The following is a 21329-nucleotide window of genomic DNA, read 5'->3' on the forward strand; positions in this document are numbered from 1 at the left end:
TGAAAATAGGCACAAGTTTAAGGGGGGGGGGGTTAAGTGTAATAATCCTGCTGAAAAATAATTAGAAAAAAACGAAAAGATTTCTATCGTTTATTTTAATATGCAAATTACCATTATAACCCCGATACTTAATTCTTAATTTAAAAAGAAAAACAACGAATGAGATCGCGCCAGCTGTCCAAAAGCGCGTCACACTTTGAGGTATAAATAACGGTTGATCCCGCCCTTTTCCCCTTCACATTCTTCCCTCCGCGCACGATCGGCTCACCGTACGCGCCGCCCCAACCCCCCTTCTTTTTACCAAAAATAGAAGAAGACGAAGAGAGAGCGAAGAAATCTAAGCATCCTCCTCTTCTTGTCGGAGTCCGGACGTTGGATCGGCGGCGGGGGGGAAGAGATGGAAGGTCAAGGTTGAGGGGGATTTGATGGGGAACTGCCTCCAGTCCTCCACCTCTTCTTCCACCTCCAGGGAGGTCCCGGTCGTCCCGCCGGCGCAGAAGACATCTGGTAATCTTATCATTAATTCTCTGCCGTTTTTTTTTTTTTTTTTAAGAAAAAATAGAAGAAGAAACAATTAGGGTTCTTGAATTGCGATATGTCTCTTGAAATGGGGAGGAGAGTTCATTGATAGAGTTTCCTCTGCAGCAGGTAATGTTGGGAAACCTGCGTGTTCCCCTACCAAGATGAGTATGAGTAGAGTTGCGTCCAAGCTCAGTAGTGTGGTTAGCGTGGCTGTCGTGCCCAAGGATGTGGAAGACTTTCGGCTAATGGCGGGATACGGGGATGTGAGTATATTTACGTACGACGAGTTGAAGCTGGCGACGAAGAATTTCCGGCCCGATTTGGTTCTCGGAGAGGGAGGGTTTGGCCTTGTTTACAGAGGCGTCATAGATGAGACGGTAAGAACGGGATTTACGACCGTTGAAGTTGCCGTTAAGGAGCTTAATCGAGAGGGATTTCAAGGAGACAAGGAATGGCTGGTAATTAGTACTTGGATTGTTGGTTTTTCTTTGTTCTGTTTTTCCAGTACTACAGTGATTTCTTTTGGTTAGAATGAATAGTATTAGATCCCTTTGTTTAGAACTTGCGCAACAAACATCATTAAGATCTAAACAATGTTGAACGGGAACAGTAGGAGTTGGAGGAGTCACACTTTCGGTTTGAAGATATGGATTCAGCAAACAGCGACATTAGTTAAACATTACTAATTTTGTAGCACACAAGCAGTTCATTCACTGTAATCAAGTTACATCTGTTGAATATCAAAGGTAGTTAACGAGTCCATATATGAGCATTTAATAGAAATAAATCTCGTGATGTCATTGTATTGAAGAACTAGGGCTCATTTAGTTTTGCATTTCTGCAGGCAGAAGTTAGCTATCTTGGGCAGTTCAGCCATCCAAATTTGGTCAAGCTTATCGGCTACTGCTGCGAGAATGAACACAGGCTTCTGGTGTACGAGTACATGGCTGGTGGAAGCCTCGAAAATCACCTTTTCCGACGTACGAAAAGTGTCTTCCAACTAGTCCATTATGATTTCTTAAAGTTGAATTGCTGATCTGTTAAAAGTCCATTTCTAACATTCATGATTATTCTTAAGAAATAGCATCTTCTAGCGTACTGCAATGCCATTTCATTTGTGTGAAATCATGTTCCTCAGTAAAGCAGTTCTAAAATCATGTCTATCTGTCGCATGAAATATGAAAATCATCAATGGTAAACTGAAGCGTTAAGGGTTTTTAACTACCCATTTGTCCTTATAGATCTAATAATAATTTCAGAATTCTAGTAGAGTATATTATTTATTAAAAGGAAATCCAAGCATTATGTTGTATTTTATTTTGTCATTGGAAGAACGGAATCAGCATTTTCTCCAACATATTTGCATGCATTTGAAAGGTTATCTTTTAAAAATTTCCAATAGGAAGAAGGAGAAACAACATTTTCTTTTCCGACAAAATTTTGAGCATATATCTCAGGCAGGTCTTATACAGTGAAAATCTACTCTTTTTTCTTTTTTTCCCTGCAAATAGTGTAACTTATTTCATAGTTCAAAAGTATTGTCAAAATGTACTAAGATTGGTTACTGTCAGAAGAAAATTGTTTTCTGATGGAGAGTTAGAGTAATAATAATTTCTTGACATGAATTCAAACGTTCTTGCCTACTGACACAGCCATCTCAAAACTAATCTATGGTAGGGATTTGCACTACTATGCCATGGCCGACTCGGGTGAAGATTGCCTTGGGTGTTGCCAGAGGGCTAGCCTTTCTCCATGGAGCTGATAGACCCGTTATTTACCGTGATTTCAAGACCTCAAATATTTTGCTTGATGAGGTTCATACCTTCTCCACACTTTAACACTTCTTTACTTTTAGGGATTTTTACTTAATTTGCTACTGAAAATTTTATCATAATTACCACTACCTTCTTCAAATTATTATAATTGCCACCGAAATCAATGAGCTCTTTCAACTTCATACACCTTTCTCCCTCCCATTTTATTCTATCATCTTGATAAAGTTAAATGGTTATATGCCTACTGAGTTAGTTTCTATTTCTTTTCCTCAACATTTACAATGTAGAACCTTATCTAATTTCAAGAGTTCTTGGGCAGGAATATAATGCAAAACTTTCAGACTTTGGGCTTGCAAAAGAGGGACCTGTGGGAGAAAAGTCACATGTTTCAACAAAAGTCATGGGAACATATGGGTATGCAGCTCCTGAGTATGTCATGACCGGTAATTCATCATGGGATTTAAATTTCTGATTCATTAGTTGATAGTGTCAATATTTTCTTTAACATTTGATAACTTCTTGCACGAGGTTGCTATGGTTAAGCAAATCCTCACTATAAAATAAGCTCAGTTAATAAAGTAGCTTAATGATGGGACTACATTTTTAACTTTCTCCAAGCATATGTCATGATACATTTGATACTTTGAGGGCATAACTCTCTAGCAAAACACATCAATGATGAGGATCTTGGAGTGAGGAATAAGATGCTTGTGGTTCTTGGTTTTCCTATTATAGGCCATGATGATTCAACTCCATTGTTGGAAACTACTTTTGGACATGGATATTTGTGTAGTATTTGCCGCAAATTCAATTTATACATAGGATAAGCATTTGGTTTTGTTCTGTATACAATTTCTGTAGGAGATTCTATATTCATGAATCTGGAATTTTAGATCCACAAAATTATGCTCCAACCCAAGATCCAGGTTCAATTGGTGTATTTGCTGTATTATCATGGGCCATCCAAATCATTGATTAACATTTATTCTTGCATTAGTTAGCAAGTATTTTAATTCATGTGGCTAAAATTATAAGTGCTTCATGAACTAGCTATCGTTTGTATGTCAAGATACTCATTTTGTTCTTCCATTGAAAACTTAGCTCATGAATGTTGAAGCATAGCAAATTAGTACTATCATGACTTCTTTTCTTCCCAACTGGTCTCTTTGATTTACATCCCTCCTTAACTTGTATAGTTTGCTTTATCAGGACACCTATCTGCTAGAAGCGACGTCTATGGTTTCGGAGTTGTGCTGCTCGAGATGCTGATAGGGCGAAGAGCGATGGACAAGAACCGGCCTGCTCGAGAGCACAACCTAGTCGAGTGGGCTCGCCCTCTCTTGGTACGCAGTGGTAAGGTACTGAAGATAATTGATCAAAGAATGGAAGGCCAGTACTCAAGCAGGAGTGTAGAAAAGGTGGCCAAATTGACCTATGATTGTCTGAGCCAAAACCCCAAGGGAAGGCCTACCATGACACAGGTAGTGGAGATCTTTGAGAGTCTTTTGGAGAATAAAGAGGACATGCAGCTCCAAAGTAGTGGTACTGCTGTAGCTCAAGTCGATGACTCTGCACAGGGTAAGGAATAAGTAGGCAAAACTAGGAACAAAAATTAGTAGTTATCCACCATGACAAGAGAATCCAGGCAACAAGCAAAACAGCAGAAGCCAAAGAGATCTGCAAAGCAGTAACTATAACAGATGAACCTATTTACTCCATTTGAATGCTCTGCAGATGGAGGGAGATATTCTTACAGATGATATACTATCTCCATACAAATCTAAAGTTTTTCTTTCTCTTTTTTCTTTTTTTTTTTTGTAAGTGATCAATTGTTTTTCACCTGCCTTCTCCTATTTAAGTAGGTTTCTGAGGCTAGGATGAGTGTAACTCTTTCATGGATTTTGAACCATTTTAAGATTTTTGTAGCTGTGTTCATCAACAATGTAAGCAAGAACTATTTATGTTTGTGCTAATTAAACATCATCTCTACACCTGCATCTTCATGCCATCTTCAGCAACACACAAGTAATCTAACAGTCTTGTAATATGTAGCTTGAATGCCTAGGAATTTGCATCTAATGATTTCATGGTGTCCCTATATCCTTGATATAGTGGAAGGTTTTAATTGCAGAAAGAAGATCTTTGAGAATCTCAAGGATTGCAGAATGAAACAGAAGTTGAATATGAAGTCTGAAACCAACTCCATGACAAGATCTAGAGACAGACAACAACTGCCAAAGATGTAGAGCACTTACTTATCCATGATCATCAAATATACATATATATCTAGTGGGACCAAATCAGACAGAGTCGGTCGGCACTGAATTCGGATCCAGACTCTCCATCTATGCCCACCTCTCTCTAGATTTGAGATTGTTGAACAGGGGTCCATGTTGTTGAGATTTGTTTTACATATTATCTTCTTGAAATTTATATATAAATATTTTGGTTTGCCATAGGAATCTCCTTCTTTTTTTCCTATTGGTTAAGAGAGAAGGGAATCTCATATGTTCAAACCCAGAGTAAAAATTGTTGTTGATGGTTAGGGGTCTGACCACTAATCAAGGAGGAATTGGATGGGTTGGTGTTAAAGAATTATAAATCCTGATCTGGAAGTGAGCAGAGATTGGTGATAGGGAAGTGATCATAGAATACCACAAGAAGACTTTTATCTTTTTGTCTTCCTTTCTTTTCTTTTCTTTTTTGTTTGGATGAAAGCAACTGGCAGTTCTATGTCAAACTCCATGCACCTTTGCCAGTCAAATAGTAAATAAGAGAAAAACAAGCAAGCTATTTAGCTTTTAACCACCTCCACTCCATCTTTCTTTGAAATAGATGACAAAGTAAGCTATTCTCCCTTTTGAACCCATTTATTCCCTCTTAAAATGTCACACGTTTTTAATACATAGTTGAGAACCATAATAGCTCAAGTGCTAGTCTTATTGATATTTATTTCAACTCTCTATCTTAGCTAATTCAGACATACAGATGGCCTTCTCTAGCAGATCAGGCTTAATCGACGCCGATTTTGTTGCGAGGTTCTAATCGGTTTTTCTTCGTCGCAAGCAGGACTCTGCAACGATATTCTCCAAGAGCCCAAATAGGAAATATGTTTCGATACTGTGAATAGGTAAGAAAGCAAAATCTGTTGTTGACTCCTATAATGTCCTGCAATGAGAGATCATTGACATAAGCAAAAGGCAACCACTAGAAAATCAAAAGAAAGGTGAGCACCACAATTTTCCCATAATTTAAACTTTTCCTAACTATGGAGTACCTTTCAGAAACTTATAATATAATAGGCATTTCAAACTATTACTTTCCAATCTTGTAAAGCTGATACCGAGAATATGAAGGTTTTACTGATTATGCCACAATAAATAAATATATTTGAATTCTTAGTCTAGTCGTTGAGAGTTATTCATACAATAGTTGCAGTGGAACATCTTGGAAATATTGATTATTACTTACTTGCTGGGGGAACTCGCCATTCTCCAATTGTAAATTGATCAACATCTTCGCCGCTCGGTGTAGAGGCTCTGGATCTCTATCAGCCTGCTCCAACAACAGATCTCAACTTTCTTACAATTGAGAATGACATGTCTTAAGTTTGAAAAAGTATATCTCTGATATAGGATATTGGACTATGCCACCTTTCTTACAAAGTATTAGGATTTGCTGCTTCTGGAAAGCTCACTTTATTGTAGCAATAAAGTCTAAAACTCTAAATTAGTTATCGAAAAAAGGGATTTCCTAACCTCATCAGTAACTATTACATTCAATTAGAATGAACCTGCTACTGCTTGTCTACTGCAAAACAAGCAAATTTAAATAAATAAGAAGTTTATCTATCCTATTGTTCCTTTGTTCCAAGTTCTAATTCATGCTTCACCTTCTAGTTTGAAATAAATTTTCTCAGGCTGAGGATTCTTCTCAAAATAGGTGGTGTCAAAATCAAGGTGAACAACTGAAACAAGGTTTATTACCTCTAGATATATTGAGACCAGTCTATCACAAACTTAAGAAGCTTTAGAAGGAAATACCTTTGAAATGAGTAAGACTCCATAACAAATAAAAAAAAAGGCTAGATCATATCGAAAATATGAGAAAAACAAATGCATCATTTTGATATTTAGAAAAAAAGTGTCATACAAAACAAACCTGCCCAGCATCAATTAGAGCTAGCATGGCCCATCCAGTGTTCACCGCATGAGATCGGTTGCCCTCAAGATTTGTGTAGACCTAATTAATTACAAGAGAAATATGGAGTACAAAGTATTAGAACAGACACAATGGAGCTCTTTAGAAATATTAAATCATCATTAATATCCCACTTTTAGCTTAAAATCTTCAATCATGTATAACTTTAGAGTAAACCTGACGACAAAAGTGAGAGATACTGTATAAAATGATGAGCTCTTGCACAAACTAGTAAAATGAAAATTATAGATCTACTTGAAAAGTTTCACCTTATTTTTGGATGAAAGATAACTCTCCCCCCAACCACCTGATGCCAATTGCTTTGATAGCAAATATTGGCATGCTTTTCATATGCAAGAGCTGTTCTCGTAGGTCCTTCCAGCAGCAACTAATCCCTTAACTCCAAACCATATACCGTACGTGAAGCAAATACCCCAGGAGCCATACCTTTAGAAAATAAATCCAAATTTTCAATTATAAACCAATTTGAAATAAAGGTAGGAGGACCATTTATTAAATGGGATGTTAAGATTATTGATTTCTTACAGCAAGTATATATACCCAGATATGCCCAGTAATGAATGAGTTCAAAATTGTTGATCTGAAGATCAGATACTCTATACATACCATGAACCATTAGGCTCTTGTTTCTTTTCAATGAAATTAGCTGCCTTTCTAATGCAATTGTCTATCTCTTCTTTGCGGTGTCCAGGGTATAATCTTTGAAATGATGTTAAAGACTGAATTGCTGATGAAGTACATTCAGTACATCTGCCGATGAACTTAATAATGTAAACTTCTTGTACAGAGACAGTACAAATATCAAAGTTGCCTTAATAGAACTAAAGAAGTTATGTCGCTTACGGATGATCGATCACAACATCCTCAAAAATTTCAGAAGGATTGAAAGCCTGTGTAGTTAACAGAAACATGTCAGTATAATATATGAAAACATTCAAGAAAACAAGCCTAATAAAAATAACTTTGATCGAACATCACATTTGATACTATTATGAGTTTTATCCCTGTGTACTCTGATGAAAGGAGCACTAATTCAAAGAGCTAAACCAAAAATAAAAAGGTTATGTGCAGCATCAATAACAAGATAATCTTGCTTTACAAAGTCTAAAATTGGTTTTCGACTCATGCAGGTATAACTTTTATAATTATACAAGAAAGCCTCTGAGCTTCCTCGTGCAAATTGGATTCTTGTCCAATGTGCTAAGAACTGAAAATAGTTATATGATGAAAAGTTCTTTGCAAGAAAATGTCAAATTCAATTTTGAACTTTCTAGACAATGCATTTTCTGTATACAATGGGTAATTTCTTTGCCATTCTAACCATTCTAAAATTCAAAAAATATATGAGGATGTGCCGAGAACTGAGAACTGAGAATTACTATGACTACTTTTATAGTTTAACCTTGAATCAGAAGTAATTCTAGACTACAACAATATAGTATCATATGATACAAGTGTAAACACAATTCTAGAATTTAAGCATTGACAGAGAAATCTTAGCTCTATCATTGAAAATGCCAATTTATTCTAAACCAAATATTGTATAAAAATAGGCTTCAAAGAAGCTTCGAAAGAACTAAGGAAAATAAGCTGAAAGAGTAAAGATATAAATGCACCCACCTCCATCCATGCATAAGATCTCGTGAGTCCATAAGAACCAAAACCACCATCCTTATTCTACATAGAAGTTAATAATAAAATTAAATCCAAATGAGCCTACAGTAGAATAACAAAAAATATATACAATATAAAAATAACTAAAACAAAAGTTTCTTCTGTGAACAGAGAAAAACAACATTATGAGCAGTACTACAATCAAGAACCTCATAAAAGGCTGGATAAAAGGCATGGGTATGGCATCTATTGTAATAGTCAAAGTGCAATTGGGTTTAGCAAAAATGCAATATATCATGCTAGAACCAAGTACTTAATGTCCATTAATGTAAGCTCAAGGAACTGACTAACTGTTGCTTGAATCTAGGTGTGTGACTCACCTTGACTAATAACTGACTAACTGTTGCTTAAATCTAGGTCATAAGAACTTGAGTTTTTGACCAAACTCACCCTCTTATAAATTTTATTTATCAAAATAGATTACACCCCAAATTTAATACCAAAAGGGATTTGTTTTATTATAACTGTTAGTAAACGATAATAAGTCAGCCTTTTACTTTTAGATGCTGAGCTACTCAATTTCGTATGTCATAACTTTCTAACCAATATTCTATTTGGATATATGTTAACAAGATGAAAGAAAAAAGTTTAGAGAGTCGTAACCTTGTGTTCAGTTATCCATTTTATTGCGAAGATATGGAAAAATATCTATAAGTTAGAGCGGTATAGCTATTCGCCGCAGCCAACTCCACTCAGAATCGCAAAAAAATTACAATAGCTCCTCTAAATTTTAATTTTAAAATTTTTCCAGCTTTTGCTAATAAAATGCTGAACTTTTGTCACCTTCTCTCTTCTCTCCAATAGCCTCACCAAGATCCGGGAACCATGGTCCTCAACAACCGTGCAAAATTTTCAATTTTTCATGTTAAATTTTTTGCCAAATGCTATGTAATATGCAAAAATAAAGGATTGAGGATTAGAAGCTTTTTGTTCTCATTCTAATACTTCTTCTTCCTATTTATCTTCTATATCCTGAGCATATGATTTCACTTTCTCATCTCCTTTTCGATATGCCTGATCTACTTTTACCAACTTGGCATCCATGGCCTCTTTCATTGCAGCTGTAGATACTACTGCAACAGAATTTTTGTCAAGTTCTTCACCAATAAAATAGTAACATCATCTTCATGATTATTACTTATCTATGTTCTAAACTAGATCATTTTCCATAATAAGAGAAAACTAACGGTGAAAACAATATGGCCTATGGGTGTGTATTCTATTTACTAATTTTTAGATTCATAGCGAGATCATACTCTTCTTTATAGTTTTTCTTTTATTTTTTTAATCTTCTAAAAGGGATAAGACCAAGAAAAAAAGAACTTCAATCTAAAACTCCAAAAATTTTGGGGTCTGAAACTGAAATCGAAACTTCAAACATACTTAGTTGAGTTAGTTCTTACAAAGGCTTGTCTAGTTTACTTAAGCCTTCTAAATTGGAAGCTCGATTGGTTTTCTCGGGGACAGGTTTCTTTTGCTCTTGCTTGGAGACGGGTTTCTTTTCATGTAAATTTGGTGTCCTAGCTTTTCTTGTGCTTAATATTGTTACTTGGAACTAAGCAGCATATGTTTTTTTTTTTTTTTTTTTTTTACTTGGAACTAGCAGCATATGGTGTTTATATACATTCACTTTTTAAAACTTTATCAAGAATTAGAACTTTTAAGTTAGCATAGTGACATCTGTTCACACTGCAACAAAATACGCGATTCTTGAAGACTTACCATGAAAGACAGAATTATGTTCACAGCATCATAAAGTCTCCTTGCATCTAATGGTTCACCAACATGTTCTGGAGAAATCTCAGACAACAATAGTGCAACCTGGGATAAAAGAAGACTGCATTAGCAATTCAAATCCTTTACAGAAGAAATTTATGTACAAGTACCTTAAGTCCTTCTGCAGTGCAGTCTGATACAGACCATCCATGGTCTGCAGAAGAGAAGGGCCATGCACCTTTAGATATATGACGGTACCAGAAACTAAGATCACCAGGACAATCTTTGCGAATCTATCAAAGTGTAGAATAGATCAAATACTAACAATCTTGAGAAAAGATAACAGATACATTAAGAAAAATCCCAATGACATAAAATAAACCTGTGTAACTTTGATGCAGTAATGAGCCTCTTAAGAGTAGGACCATAATGAATACTATTGGAAAATTTTAAAAAGAAATTCAACGACGTAAATAGACCTGCGTATATTTGATGAAGTCATGAGCCCTCTTAAGAGTAGGACCATACTCTTCAAGAAGGTTAGTTGCAATAAGTGCTTGAATTGTTAAAACTGTGTCCCACAATTGGCTGCCCTCATTTGACTGCATTTCATAAACATCTTCTCTGAGAAGGATATAGTTTATTTCACAATATTTTAAGAGGAAATAATGCAAACTTGCAAATGGTAGCCCAAGGTAAGCTGTTAGATTGTTAGTATGGAATATTTCTATATCTACAACTGAAAACTCTTCTATAACAATTAACAACTGAAGAGGACCAAATAGCATCAGTATAAAGAGGAAGTATTGATTGATTAAACATCATTTGTAAACCTGCATCTTCATGCCATCTTCAGCAACCCACAAGTAATCGAACAATCTCGGAAGATGTAGCTTGAATGCCTCAGAATTGGGATCTTCTATCCAACAGCAGAGCATATTTAATACCTGCTTAACAAGTAACAGTCAGACGTATGAGAGCCAAGTGATATAATAGCACTTAAAAAGCACTATAGTGATTTTGTGATGTCCCTATATCCTTGAAATATTGGAAGTTTTTTTTTTTTTTTTGGCAGAAAGTAAACCCATTGCAGGTTTTATTTTATATTCTTGACATATCATAAGCTCATAAGGCTAATCCTATAGGCTAAATAAAGAGATTATCTCTCTCTCACCGATACATAGATTGGACAAGCGGATTAACCCTCGTAGGAAATAGAAGAACAACATCTGACTAAGAGAACCATTCTAGAATATTATAGCTTTGAAGTCTTTCTCTACTTTCTCTTTGGACGTCAGGTTATAAAATATACCTTTGATCATCAAGTAATTACCTCATCTTGAAATAAAGAAATTATCATCCATCTTCTAACAGTGTTCAACTCCAATTTCCTTTTAAGATAAATTAAGAAGCCCGTGCGAACTCAAACTTACCTTCTGAACACAACTGATACAAATATATTGAGTATTCTCGTCTTCATAATGAATATATTCAATGGCGATGTCCAAAGCTTTTTGTCTCAACTTGCTAAAAGGCCAATGCATTAGAATTGGTTCAACAAACTTGTGAAGATAAGCCCAAAGGAGGTCCTGTGTGAACCCATGAGGATAGTACAGATCTTCCTGCAATAAAGAGCAAAGAATAGCTTACAGTTTGCATCACATCAGAAACATAAATTATCATCTTTACTGAACCAGAACAAGGAAAAACATACAGTACTATCACTAACAGCATATCATAATTAACGAAACATATTGAATTAGACAGACTAGTGAAGGCCCAAAGTAGTGAAGTTGGTGGTAATATTATGCCACAAATTGATTTGAAAACATATATAATACATTAAGGGAAGTAGGGGAAAATTAATGTCTAAGAAATGAAAAGGGCATAAAGCTGAAAACCTTTGCACAATGATTCCGAGCCTTATTCCAATCAATTTGGTGGTAGGGAAGAGTATACAACTCCTTTCTTAGTTCTAATACTGTCGGTGTAACTGGACCAACAAATCTCTTCCCATAGATGTAAGACATTGGCAAGTAGACCATCCGGCAGTGGCTCCACATTCTTCCTGCAAGACAAGAGAGAAATCATACCAAAATTCTTCTTTTGCCCAGAAGAATTTAAAAGAAAAAAAGTTGGCATCTACAGTTGCAGATAGTAATTGTTCAAGTACAAGGAGAACTAAGAAATCCTCAGCCAAATCCATCAAAAGAGGGAAATAAGAATTAAAAAAAACAAAGATTCAATCTTGGATCATGAAGAGAATCAAAACATCTCAATAGTATTCCAAAGACATAGAAAAGATATGAAGACCAAGGCAATAAAAGAAGAAAGATAAGAAAAAGAGTCAACAAATTGAAGTTTGATGCACTGAGGGGATAATAAGTAGAATAAGAATGTAATATTATTTTAAGTATAAAAATAGTTATTTTCTATATAAATAGACATTTAAAAAGAAATTAATTTTATGATAGTTACTTTTGTATTTGAAACAAAAAAAAAAACCTGGATGAAATGGGAGGAAAAATGGGAGTAACCACATTTCTGGAAGCAATGGATTATTGCCAGACCAATCAAACACTCCAAGTACCTGCAAATATATATATATATATATATATAATCAAAATGATTAGGAGAGGAATTTAAAATGAGAAAATTGAGAGAGGATAGTTTGAGATAATTATAATTAATTTTTGGGTATTTTGTTATTGACACGTCTGTCTTCAATGATTTTATAATCCGATCCTTTCTTTTCTCTATAATTCTCGTTTAATATTATTTTGACTAATTGATATCGATCATATTATTAAAATACTCTTATATTTTTGCCTCTCCTCTCCTGTGAAGATGGTATGAATAATTTCGGTATTTATAAATTATTTTATATATTATAAATTGAATTTTTTTTGTTTTTTTGTTTTACGTACAGAGAGCCACATCTTCCCCCACGATGGAATAGCAGTGGCACCACCATGGCTTAATATCCAGCTTCTCCCTCTCTCCGTCGCCCCATCGCCGCCGTATGCTCCGTCGCCGAGCAACCGCAATGCCACGTAACACAACACCGAACCAAACATGGTACTGCCTCCCTCGATAGAAAAACCCCATCCTCCATCTTCATTCTGCATGCATGCATGCATGCAAAAAATTAATCAATAAATCATGGACGTGAATTAAAAGTGATCTTTTCTGGTATCCATGTATGGAATTTTTTGCATGCCTGATGGTTATAAAGATATCGCTTCATCTCCCGCCGGTGTTCCGGCGACAAGATTGTATTCAGAGTCCCGGTGACGGATAAAACTATTAACTGCATCAAATTATTAAGATCGATCATTTCTTTTGTAATTCCTTGCAGATAAATGTGTGTGTATATAATTATATATTACCAAGCCAGGCATATAGAACAATGGACCACCAAAATCTCCAGGCCAGTGTCCATCGCTTGCCTGGAGAGTAGAATAACGGCTGACGGCCCTCCTTAAGCAAGTCAATACGACTTCCTCGCTGACCTCCTCGTGCTCTGCTAGCTTCACCATCGGAAGAAGCTCCAGGTCAACAGGATTCTCCTTCGCAAACTGCATGCAAATAATTTAGCTTCATCTGGACTACTGGACGATAAAAAAAAAAAAAAAAAAATATATATATATATATATATACCTGCATTCGCATGATGAGATCGGCATTTTGCTTCATCTGGAAACGATGCAGTCGAAAGGCCTCGCGAGCCTGCTCCACGGCGGCGATCTCGTCGGCGGTGCCGGAGTTGGGATCGAACTCCCACACCTGCCTCCCCATGTAGTTGTTCGTCGTCCTCAGCCACGGGCCGCCGCCCTCGGCGATCTTAAGCCGCCACATTGCCCGATCGATCACGAATCTTAAGGTAGAGATGGGCAAGCCGGCCGAAAGAGTAGGAGTAGGAGGAGTAGGATATATTAATCGGATATATAAAGAGAGCCCTTCTTGATCGATTCTAATTATAGACCGACAACGTTGCTGTTAAGACTGACAAGAATTCATGATGCATAATTTTCTTAGTTGCGTCACAAGACAAGCAACCACAGTTGGAAGGTAACAAGGTACAAAAGAACTGTAGCAATATTCTATGAGTTATTTTAGGAGAAGGTGATGGTAAACTCAAGAGAAGATGATTGTTCTCTTAACACTAGATGAAGTAGATAAAAAACTTTAAACTTTTCTTCATATGTAGTGTGTCAAATTCGGCTCGAAGAGTTTGAAGCCGCACCATCTTCACCTTCTCCTCTCCTTTGTAGGACATCTATGAGTTATTTTACGATGTTCATTACTCTTCAAGTAACTTTACTTCTAATTAAAATATTATACAAAAAGTTTGGATTATGGCACACATTGAATTTCTTTTTCTTTTCTTTTTTAATATCCATGTAGCTTGTAGGTTTAGTGGACTTTTAAAAAAATTCCATTTGATTTGTTCGATTTATCGCCACATACTACTTACTATACTTTAGGTAGGGGGAGGGTCGACACTCCTTAGAGCTCATAAATATGGTCCCTTTAGGAATCTTCTTCAAGTAGGGTGAAGGTCGATCCACTTACAGAAGCCCTATCCTGAGCTCAATTATCTATCTCGTACCTAGGAGTTCAAAAGAGTCCAGGACCTTTCGATCTACGTCTACTATCCATTATTTGATTTACTACTCATTTATATTGGAATGAGTCAAATAGTCAAATGTTTTGGAACAAGAAAAAGAAGAATCTTGATACTAAAACTTCATCGACTCTGGAAAGCTGGCTCTGATACCAACTATCACAGATCACTGTCTTTATCCTATACCCAATAAGACCAATCCCTACCTTCGTCTTTCTCACCAAACCTTCCCTTACGAGCGTAAAACGGGACAGTAGATAAAGGCCAAGTCTTTCCCTCTTGTTCTGTTCCCGCCACGATAAAGATGCATGGAAGAGCTATGGTATGCCAAAAGCATGTGGAGAATTCATTGAGAGTGTCGGTTGCCTCTGTAGGGAACAATACCTATTGTCTTCTCGCTTTTTTTACTTGTGGGTGATCATGAAGTCGAAAACGCAAGCTTTGGACGATCTGCCTTTAACCCATTAAACACATTGCATGCATGGCACGAGCCGACGTGGCAGGTGCAGGGCATCTAGCCCAAGCTTAATTGAGTGGGGGCTCCTCACATCAAAGCCCAACCGACAAGCAATCAAGTTGGGCCAAGGGCCCACCCGAAACCCCAACTCTGGCTAAGGTACGGTCGACCTCTCTCGCCACCTGAATCACGTTCGCGACCCTGCCGCCGGCGCGATCTCGACGTTCGAGGGCACGACTCGTGGCGCCTTCAATGGTAAGAGGGTGGTGGAGCTCCGCTACGAGGCGGACGTCCCCATGGCCCTCCGCCGCCGACGCGCTCGAGGCGTGCCGCTTCGTGATCGACGAGATGAAGGCCTCCGTCCCCATCTGGAAGAAGGATAACGGCGAGGTCTGGAAGGAGAACGCTGAGTTCTTGGGTGAGGAATCATGAGGGAAGGGTGCACGATAACGCCGCGCGGCGATGCTGCGGGCACAAGCATATGTCATGATGATACTTTGAGGGCATAACTCTCTAGCAAAACGCATCAATGATGAGGATGTTGGAGTGAGGACTAAGATGCTTCTGGTTCTTCGTTTTTTCCTATTCTAGACCATGATGATTCAACTCCATTGTTGGAAATTACTTTTGGACATGGATATTTGTGTAGTAATCTGCCGCAACTTCAATTCATACGTAGGATAAGCATTTGGTTTTGTTCTGTATACAATTTCTGTAGGAGATTCTATATTCATGAATCTGGAATCTTAGATCCCACAAAATGATGCAGTATGCTCCGACCCAAGATCCAACGTAGTGGTACTGCTGTAGCTCAAGTCGATGACTCTGCACAGGGTAAGGAATAAGTAGGCAAAACTAGGAACAAAAGTTAGTAGTTATCCACCATGACAAGAGAATCCAGGCGCAACAAGCAAAACAGCAGAAGCCAAAGAGATCTGCAAAGCAGTAACTATAACAGAACTCTGCAGATGGAGGGAGATATTCTTACAGATGATATACTATCTCCATACAAATCTAAAGTTTTTCTTTCTCTTTTTTCTTTTTTTTTTTTGTAAGTGATCAATTGTTTTTCACCTGCCTTCTCCTATTTAAGTAGGTTTCTGAGGCTAGGATGAGTGTAACTCTTTCATGGATTTTGAACCATTTTAAGATTTTTGTAGCTGTGTTCATCAACAATGTAAGCAAGAACTATTTATGTTTGTGCTAATTAAACATCATCTCTACACCTGCATCTTCATGCCATCTTCAGCAACACACAAGTAATCTAACAGTCTTGTAATATGTAGCTTGAATGCCTAGGAATTTGCATCTAATGATTTCATGGTGTCCCTATATCCTTGATATAGTGGAAGGTTTTAATTGCAGAAAGAAAATCTTTGAGAATCTCAAGGATTGCAGAATGAAACAGAAGTTGAATATGAAGTCTGAAACCAACTCCATGACAAGATCTAGAGACAGACAACAACTGCCAAAGATGTAGAGCACTTACTTATCCATGATCATCAAATATACATATATATCTAGTGGGACCAAATCAGACAGAGTCGGTCGGCACTGAATTCGGATCCAGACTCTCCATCTATGCCCACCTCTCTCTAGATTTGAGATTGTTGAACAGGGGACTATGTTGTCGAGATTTGTTTTACATATTATCTTCTTGAAATTTATATATAAATATTTTGGTTTGCCATAGGAATCTCCTCCTCCTTCTTCTTTTTTTTCCTATTGGTTAAGAGAGAAGGGAATCTCATATGTTTAAACCCAGAGTCAACACGACTTCCTCGCTGACCTCCTCGTGCTCTGCTAGCTTCACCATTGGAAGAAGCTCCAGGTCAACAGGATTCTCCTTCGCAAATTGCATGCAAATAATTTAGCTTCATCTGGACTACTGGACGATAAAAAAAAAAATATATATATATATATATATACCTGCATTCGCATGATGAGATCGGCATTTTGCTTCATCTGGAAACGATGCAGTCGAAAGGCCTCGCGAGCCTGCTCCACGGCGACGATCTCGTCGGCGGTGCCGGGAGTTGGGATCGAAATCCCACACCTGCCTCCCCACGTAGTTGTTCGTCGTCCTCAGGCACGGGCCGCCGCCCTCGGCGATCTTAAGCCGCCACATTGCCCCGATCGATCAGCCAAGCCGGCCAAAAGAGTAGGAGAGTAGTAGTATAGGTTGATATATATATATATATAGATACATGGCATATAAATAGTAGGATAAAGTGCCTTTAATCATTGATTGATTCTAAGGAATAAACTGACAAAGTTGCCGATAAGAGTATGATTAAAAATATATCACACGATAGAATTATGATACATAAGTTTCTTAGTTGCGTCTCAAAGTAAGCAACGAGATTTTGATGGTAAGAACGTACGGAGGTGATTTTTTTTTTTAAATTAGCCGATTTAAATATTTATTTTACGATGTTCTTTACTCATCTAATAACTTTATTAGATCATATAATACAGAAAGTTTGGATTATGACACACATTGAATTTTCTTCTCCTTGTTTTAATATCCATATAGATTGTAGCTTCAGTGAACTTAAAAATCTTGATACTAGACTGGATTGAGCCCGGAAAACTGGCTCTAATATTAACTATCACAGATCACGCCTTTACCTTTTACCTAGTAAGACCAATCCCTACCTCCGTCTTTATCACCAACCCTTCCCTCACGAGCGCAAAACGGGATAGTAGATAAACGCCGAGTCTGTTCCTCTTGTTTTTGTTCCCGCCATGATAAAGATGCACGGAAGAGCCATGGTATGCCAAAAGCATGTGAAGGATCCATTGAGAGTGACTGTTGTCTCGGTAGGAAACAATATCTATTGTCTTCTCGCTTTTTTACCTATGGGTGATCGTGAAGTTGAAAACACAAGCTTTGGACGATCTGCCTTCAAGCCTTTCCTCCTCACATTAATCTGATTCTAATGTGAGAATATAAACCCGTTAAACACGTGCATGCATGCATGGCACGAGCCTACATGGCACATACAAGACATCTAGCCCAAGCTCAATTGGGTGGGGCTCCTCACAATCCAACCCACAAGCAATCGAGTTGGGTCAAGGGCCACCTAATACCTTGGGCTAGATCGCCACCTAATCTAAGCCCAACTTAAGCTGGGCTACACCAAACCCAAGCCCCCAACCCATCCCACCCCACCCCTATTAATTCCTCTCCCTCGACAAGAGACAAGCCGAAAGAGGTGGAGGTGGCTACCAACGATCACAATCAGTGACAATCGAGGCCACCCAAGCCAACAAACCCACAATGCGGACACTCCTTCCATAGCTGACATGCATAAAGAATGCCAAAACTATCAACTTGGCCACGAAAGCCTTCATCAAAGATGTCTACAGAGTCTACAGCAGTGGGTAGAAAGGTCAGCTAGCAGGGCGAAGCTCTAGCAATGACTTCAGCTTGATGAGAACACCAAGGAAGGATCCAAAAGACTACTCAACTCAAGCCACTAAAATGAAATTAATTCAACCAGGAAAGAAAGAAAGAAAGAAAGAAAGAAAGGACTCAGTATCGATTTAAAAAACAGGGCTAGCACTTAACAAATATACACTTTGTTCGGAGGAGGAAAAGAGACGTTCCATTCTGTCCAACTATATTAATTATTTTATATTATATTAATAAGTTGATTTTGGGTCAATGTTATGTAGTTTATTAATTAACCTTTTTAACGTTTAGAACTTAATAATTGCATTTAATGTGACAACACATGCTCTACGTAATAGATTACCGTGACGTTTATTATTATTTTTATAGGGAAATTTGCAATTAGTGCCCTACCTTTTAATCTATTTTCATTTTACACCTTTCTTAGATTTGTTATATAAATTTAACCAAATTCTTAGATTAAGTTAACTATATATTAGAAAAGGTAGGGTGTTAAATGCAAATTTCACTGAATTATAATATTCCTACTTGATTGCATCACCGCATGCGTAACAAAACAAAGATAAGCAGGGGCAATCTCGTCATTCCAACCTCTCTCTCCTCCCCACTTATCCCCCCCCCCCCCCCCGCCCCCAAATTTCTCTTCGTCTGCAACCGAACGGCAACAACTCCCATGGCGGCGTTGACGGTGGCAAGCGAGGAGGAGGAGGACGAGAAGTTGACGGCAGCGGCGGAAGTGGAAGTGGCAGCGGCAGCGGCAGCGGCAGCGGAGGATCTGATCGAGATCCTAGATCCGTCGTCTACCTCCCCGCTCGACCTCTCTCGCTACGTGGATCACGTTCGCGACCCCGCCGCCGGCGCGATCTCGACGTTCGAGGGCACGACCCGTGACACCTTCAATGGTAAGCGGGTGGTGGAGCTCCGCTACGAGGCGTACGTCCCCATGGCCCTCCGCCGCCTACGCGGCATCTGCGCCGAAGCACGCGCCGCGTGGGACCTCCGCCGCCTCGCGGTCGCCCACCGGCTCGGCACCGTCCCCGTCGGAGAGGCGAGCGTCTTCGTCGCCGCCTCCGCCGTCCACCGCGCCGACGCGCTCGAGGCGTGCCGCTTCGTGATCGACGAGATCAAGGCCTCCGTCCCCATCTGGAAGAAGGAGGTGTACGAAAACGGCGAGGTCTGGAAGGAGAACGCCGAGTTCTTGGATAGGAATCACGAGGGAAGGGTGCACGATAAGGCCGCGCGGCGATGCTGCGGGCACAAGGTAAGGGTGGAAGAGGGAGGAGGAGGAGGAGGAGGAGGATCTTCCTGACCGTTCGATGTAAATCCGAGGGTCAATGATGTTCCGTTATCCTGCTGATTATTTTGACTTAGTCGAGTACGCCACCACTGTATTACAGGTGGATAAAAGTTGACTTGTTCTTTCCCAAAATAAATTTGGCTGTGTTTACCGTGGAATAAAGGAAGAATAAGCATAGCTATTCTAATTTTTAATATTATTAGAGTTATTTTAATAAAAATTATATTTGATGCGAAATAAAGTTGATATAAAAATATTTAAGAATTAGTGATATTTTAATTCAAATGATAAAAATACTCTTGAATTGGTGGGAAATAATATTTCAAAAAATCTTGTATTATGTGGGTAGGTGTGATTATAATCCCTAACTACATGGGTATATGGAGTTATATCACCGCGCTTAGATATGTAGGATAATACTCTGCATTATGCGGGTATACAGGATTATAACCCCGCACTTGAGTATACGAGTATTATCCCACACTATAGGCGTAATATCCTGCACTATGTAAGCATATGGGGTTGCATTTAGAGAAGAGAGAGATGAAACAATAAATAGTTTTTAGAAAGAGAGAATGTTGAATTAGTGTACTAGAATAAGGTAAGATATTATTTAATCACTACATTAGAATAAAGAGACTTATTCTAAAATAAATCTATTCCTATTCTACAAGTGAAAGCTGCAAAAAAATTTTAAGAAAAAATTTGCTCTTTTTATCAGCATAATATCCATAGTCTTCTACGTATGCTAATCACTTTAAAAACTTATTAAGGAATACTCATATTTTTAGTCCAAATATAGATTTAGATACGGATAATGAATAGCAAAAATACGGATAATGAGGATTAAACTTCCTCATGAGAAGTCCGTCTGATTAAGAATATTAGTTCGTCTTGTTTTGGTCTCCTAGATGAAGTCATAGATAATTATACGTCTTTCAGTTAAACTAACGGCTCATACTCGGCTTAGTTGAAACTTGGGCTTGACTCGGCTCAAATGGAGCCAAGCCTGAGCTTATTTTTAGGCTCGATTTGAATTTTGAGTCAAGCCAGAGTTGACTCGCTCAAGCTCGGCTCGATAAGCTTATTTACACCCTGGTGGCATCGAAAGCATGATTGTCCTCTGTTTGGAGAGGTCGGATGAGTTTTGATTTAGCGAGAGCATCTTGGAATAGGGAACAACAAATTTCTCCACTAAGGAGAGAATATGGAATAGGGAACAACAAATTTCTCCACTAAGGAGAGAATAAAGCTGTGTTTGCTTCAGCTTGTGTGGTTTTGATTTGTTAATGGGGGAATAGAGACAATCTTGTGTTTCCTCGAATCATCTAGAGGTGATCTTTAGAGCATTTTTGTCTACTTACTCTCTTATATGCATTGAGCAATACTAGGCTTGGTCTCACAATAAATTAAAGTTGAGACATGCCAAGATTGGCTTATACTTAAATATTAAACAATGTTAACGAGGCAGACATTGCCCTTATTGCTCATCACTTCAATCAGTCCCCTCACTCGATCACTCCACCCTTGACAAGAATGTCACCATCCCCTACCTTCCTCCTCCTCTGTCGGCTTCGGTGTCGGCTTCCTCATCCTCCTCCTCTCTCATCTCCTCATCTGAC

The 21329-nt window shown here is 38.2% G+C and overlaps 3 protein-coding genes across 4 annotated transcripts; 2 read left to right on the forward strand and 1 right to left on the reverse strand.

Annotated features, from left to right (window-relative positions):
• The first annotated feature begins 256 nt into the window (after nt 1–256).
• LOC140760642 (probable serine/threonine-protein kinase PBL17) lies at nt 257–4292 on the forward strand. Of its 2 annotated transcripts, none has more exons than XM_073097683.1 (6): nt 257–507; nt 646–980; nt 1367–1502; nt 2200–2336; nt 2617–2740; nt 3507–4292. In XM_073097683.1, exons 1-6 carry the CDS (start codon nt 426–428, stop codon nt 3884–3886), a joined length of 1194 nt encoding a protein of 397 aa, XP_072953784.1. In that variant the 5' UTR covers nt 257–425; the 3' UTR covers nt 3887–4292. The 2 variants fall into 2 exon arrangements, with proteins under 2 accessions (XP_072953784.1, XP_072953785.1); XM_073097684.1 differs by having other exon boundaries at nt 649–980.
• Nucleotides 4293–6461: 2169 nt separating this feature from the next.
• LOC140760264 (cycloartenol synthase-like) lies at nt 6462–13784 on the reverse strand. Its single transcript, XM_073097150.1, has 16 exons — nt 13569–13784; nt 13298–13486; nt 13129–13218; nt 12836–13030; nt 12414–12498; nt 11810–11976; nt 11342–11530; nt 10742–10855; nt 10388–10510; nt 10079–10201; nt 9915–10013; nt 8139–8195; nt 7362–7408; nt 7125–7268; nt 6767–6944; nt 6462–6539 (listed from the first exon to the last, which is right to left on the reverse strand). The coding sequence occupies exons 1-15, from the start codon at nt 13764–13766 to the stop codon at nt 6845–6847; spliced, it is 1920 nt and encodes a 639-aa protein (XP_072953251.1). The 5' UTR covers nt 13767–13784; the 3' UTR covers nt 6462–6539; nt 6767–6844.
• A 5261-nt stretch (nt 13785–19045) lies between these two features.
• Nucleotides 19046–19901, forward strand: LOC140760170 (molybdopterin synthase catalytic subunit). Its single transcript, XM_073097008.1, has one exon. It carries the CDS (start codon nt 19084–19086, stop codon nt 19717–19719), a length of 636 nt encoding a protein of 211 aa, XP_072953109.1. The 5' UTR covers nt 19046–19083; the 3' UTR covers nt 19720–19901.
• The last annotated feature ends 1428 nt before the right edge of the window (nt 19902–21329 follow it).

This window comes from Typha angustifolia, chromosome 5 (assembly GCF_048772165.1).
Source record: "Typha angustifolia cultivar Huaian chromosome 5, ASM4877216v1, whole genome shotgun sequence".
Lineage (NCBI taxonomy): Eukaryota > Viridiplantae > Streptophyta > Magnoliopsida > Poales > Typhaceae > Typha > Typha angustifolia.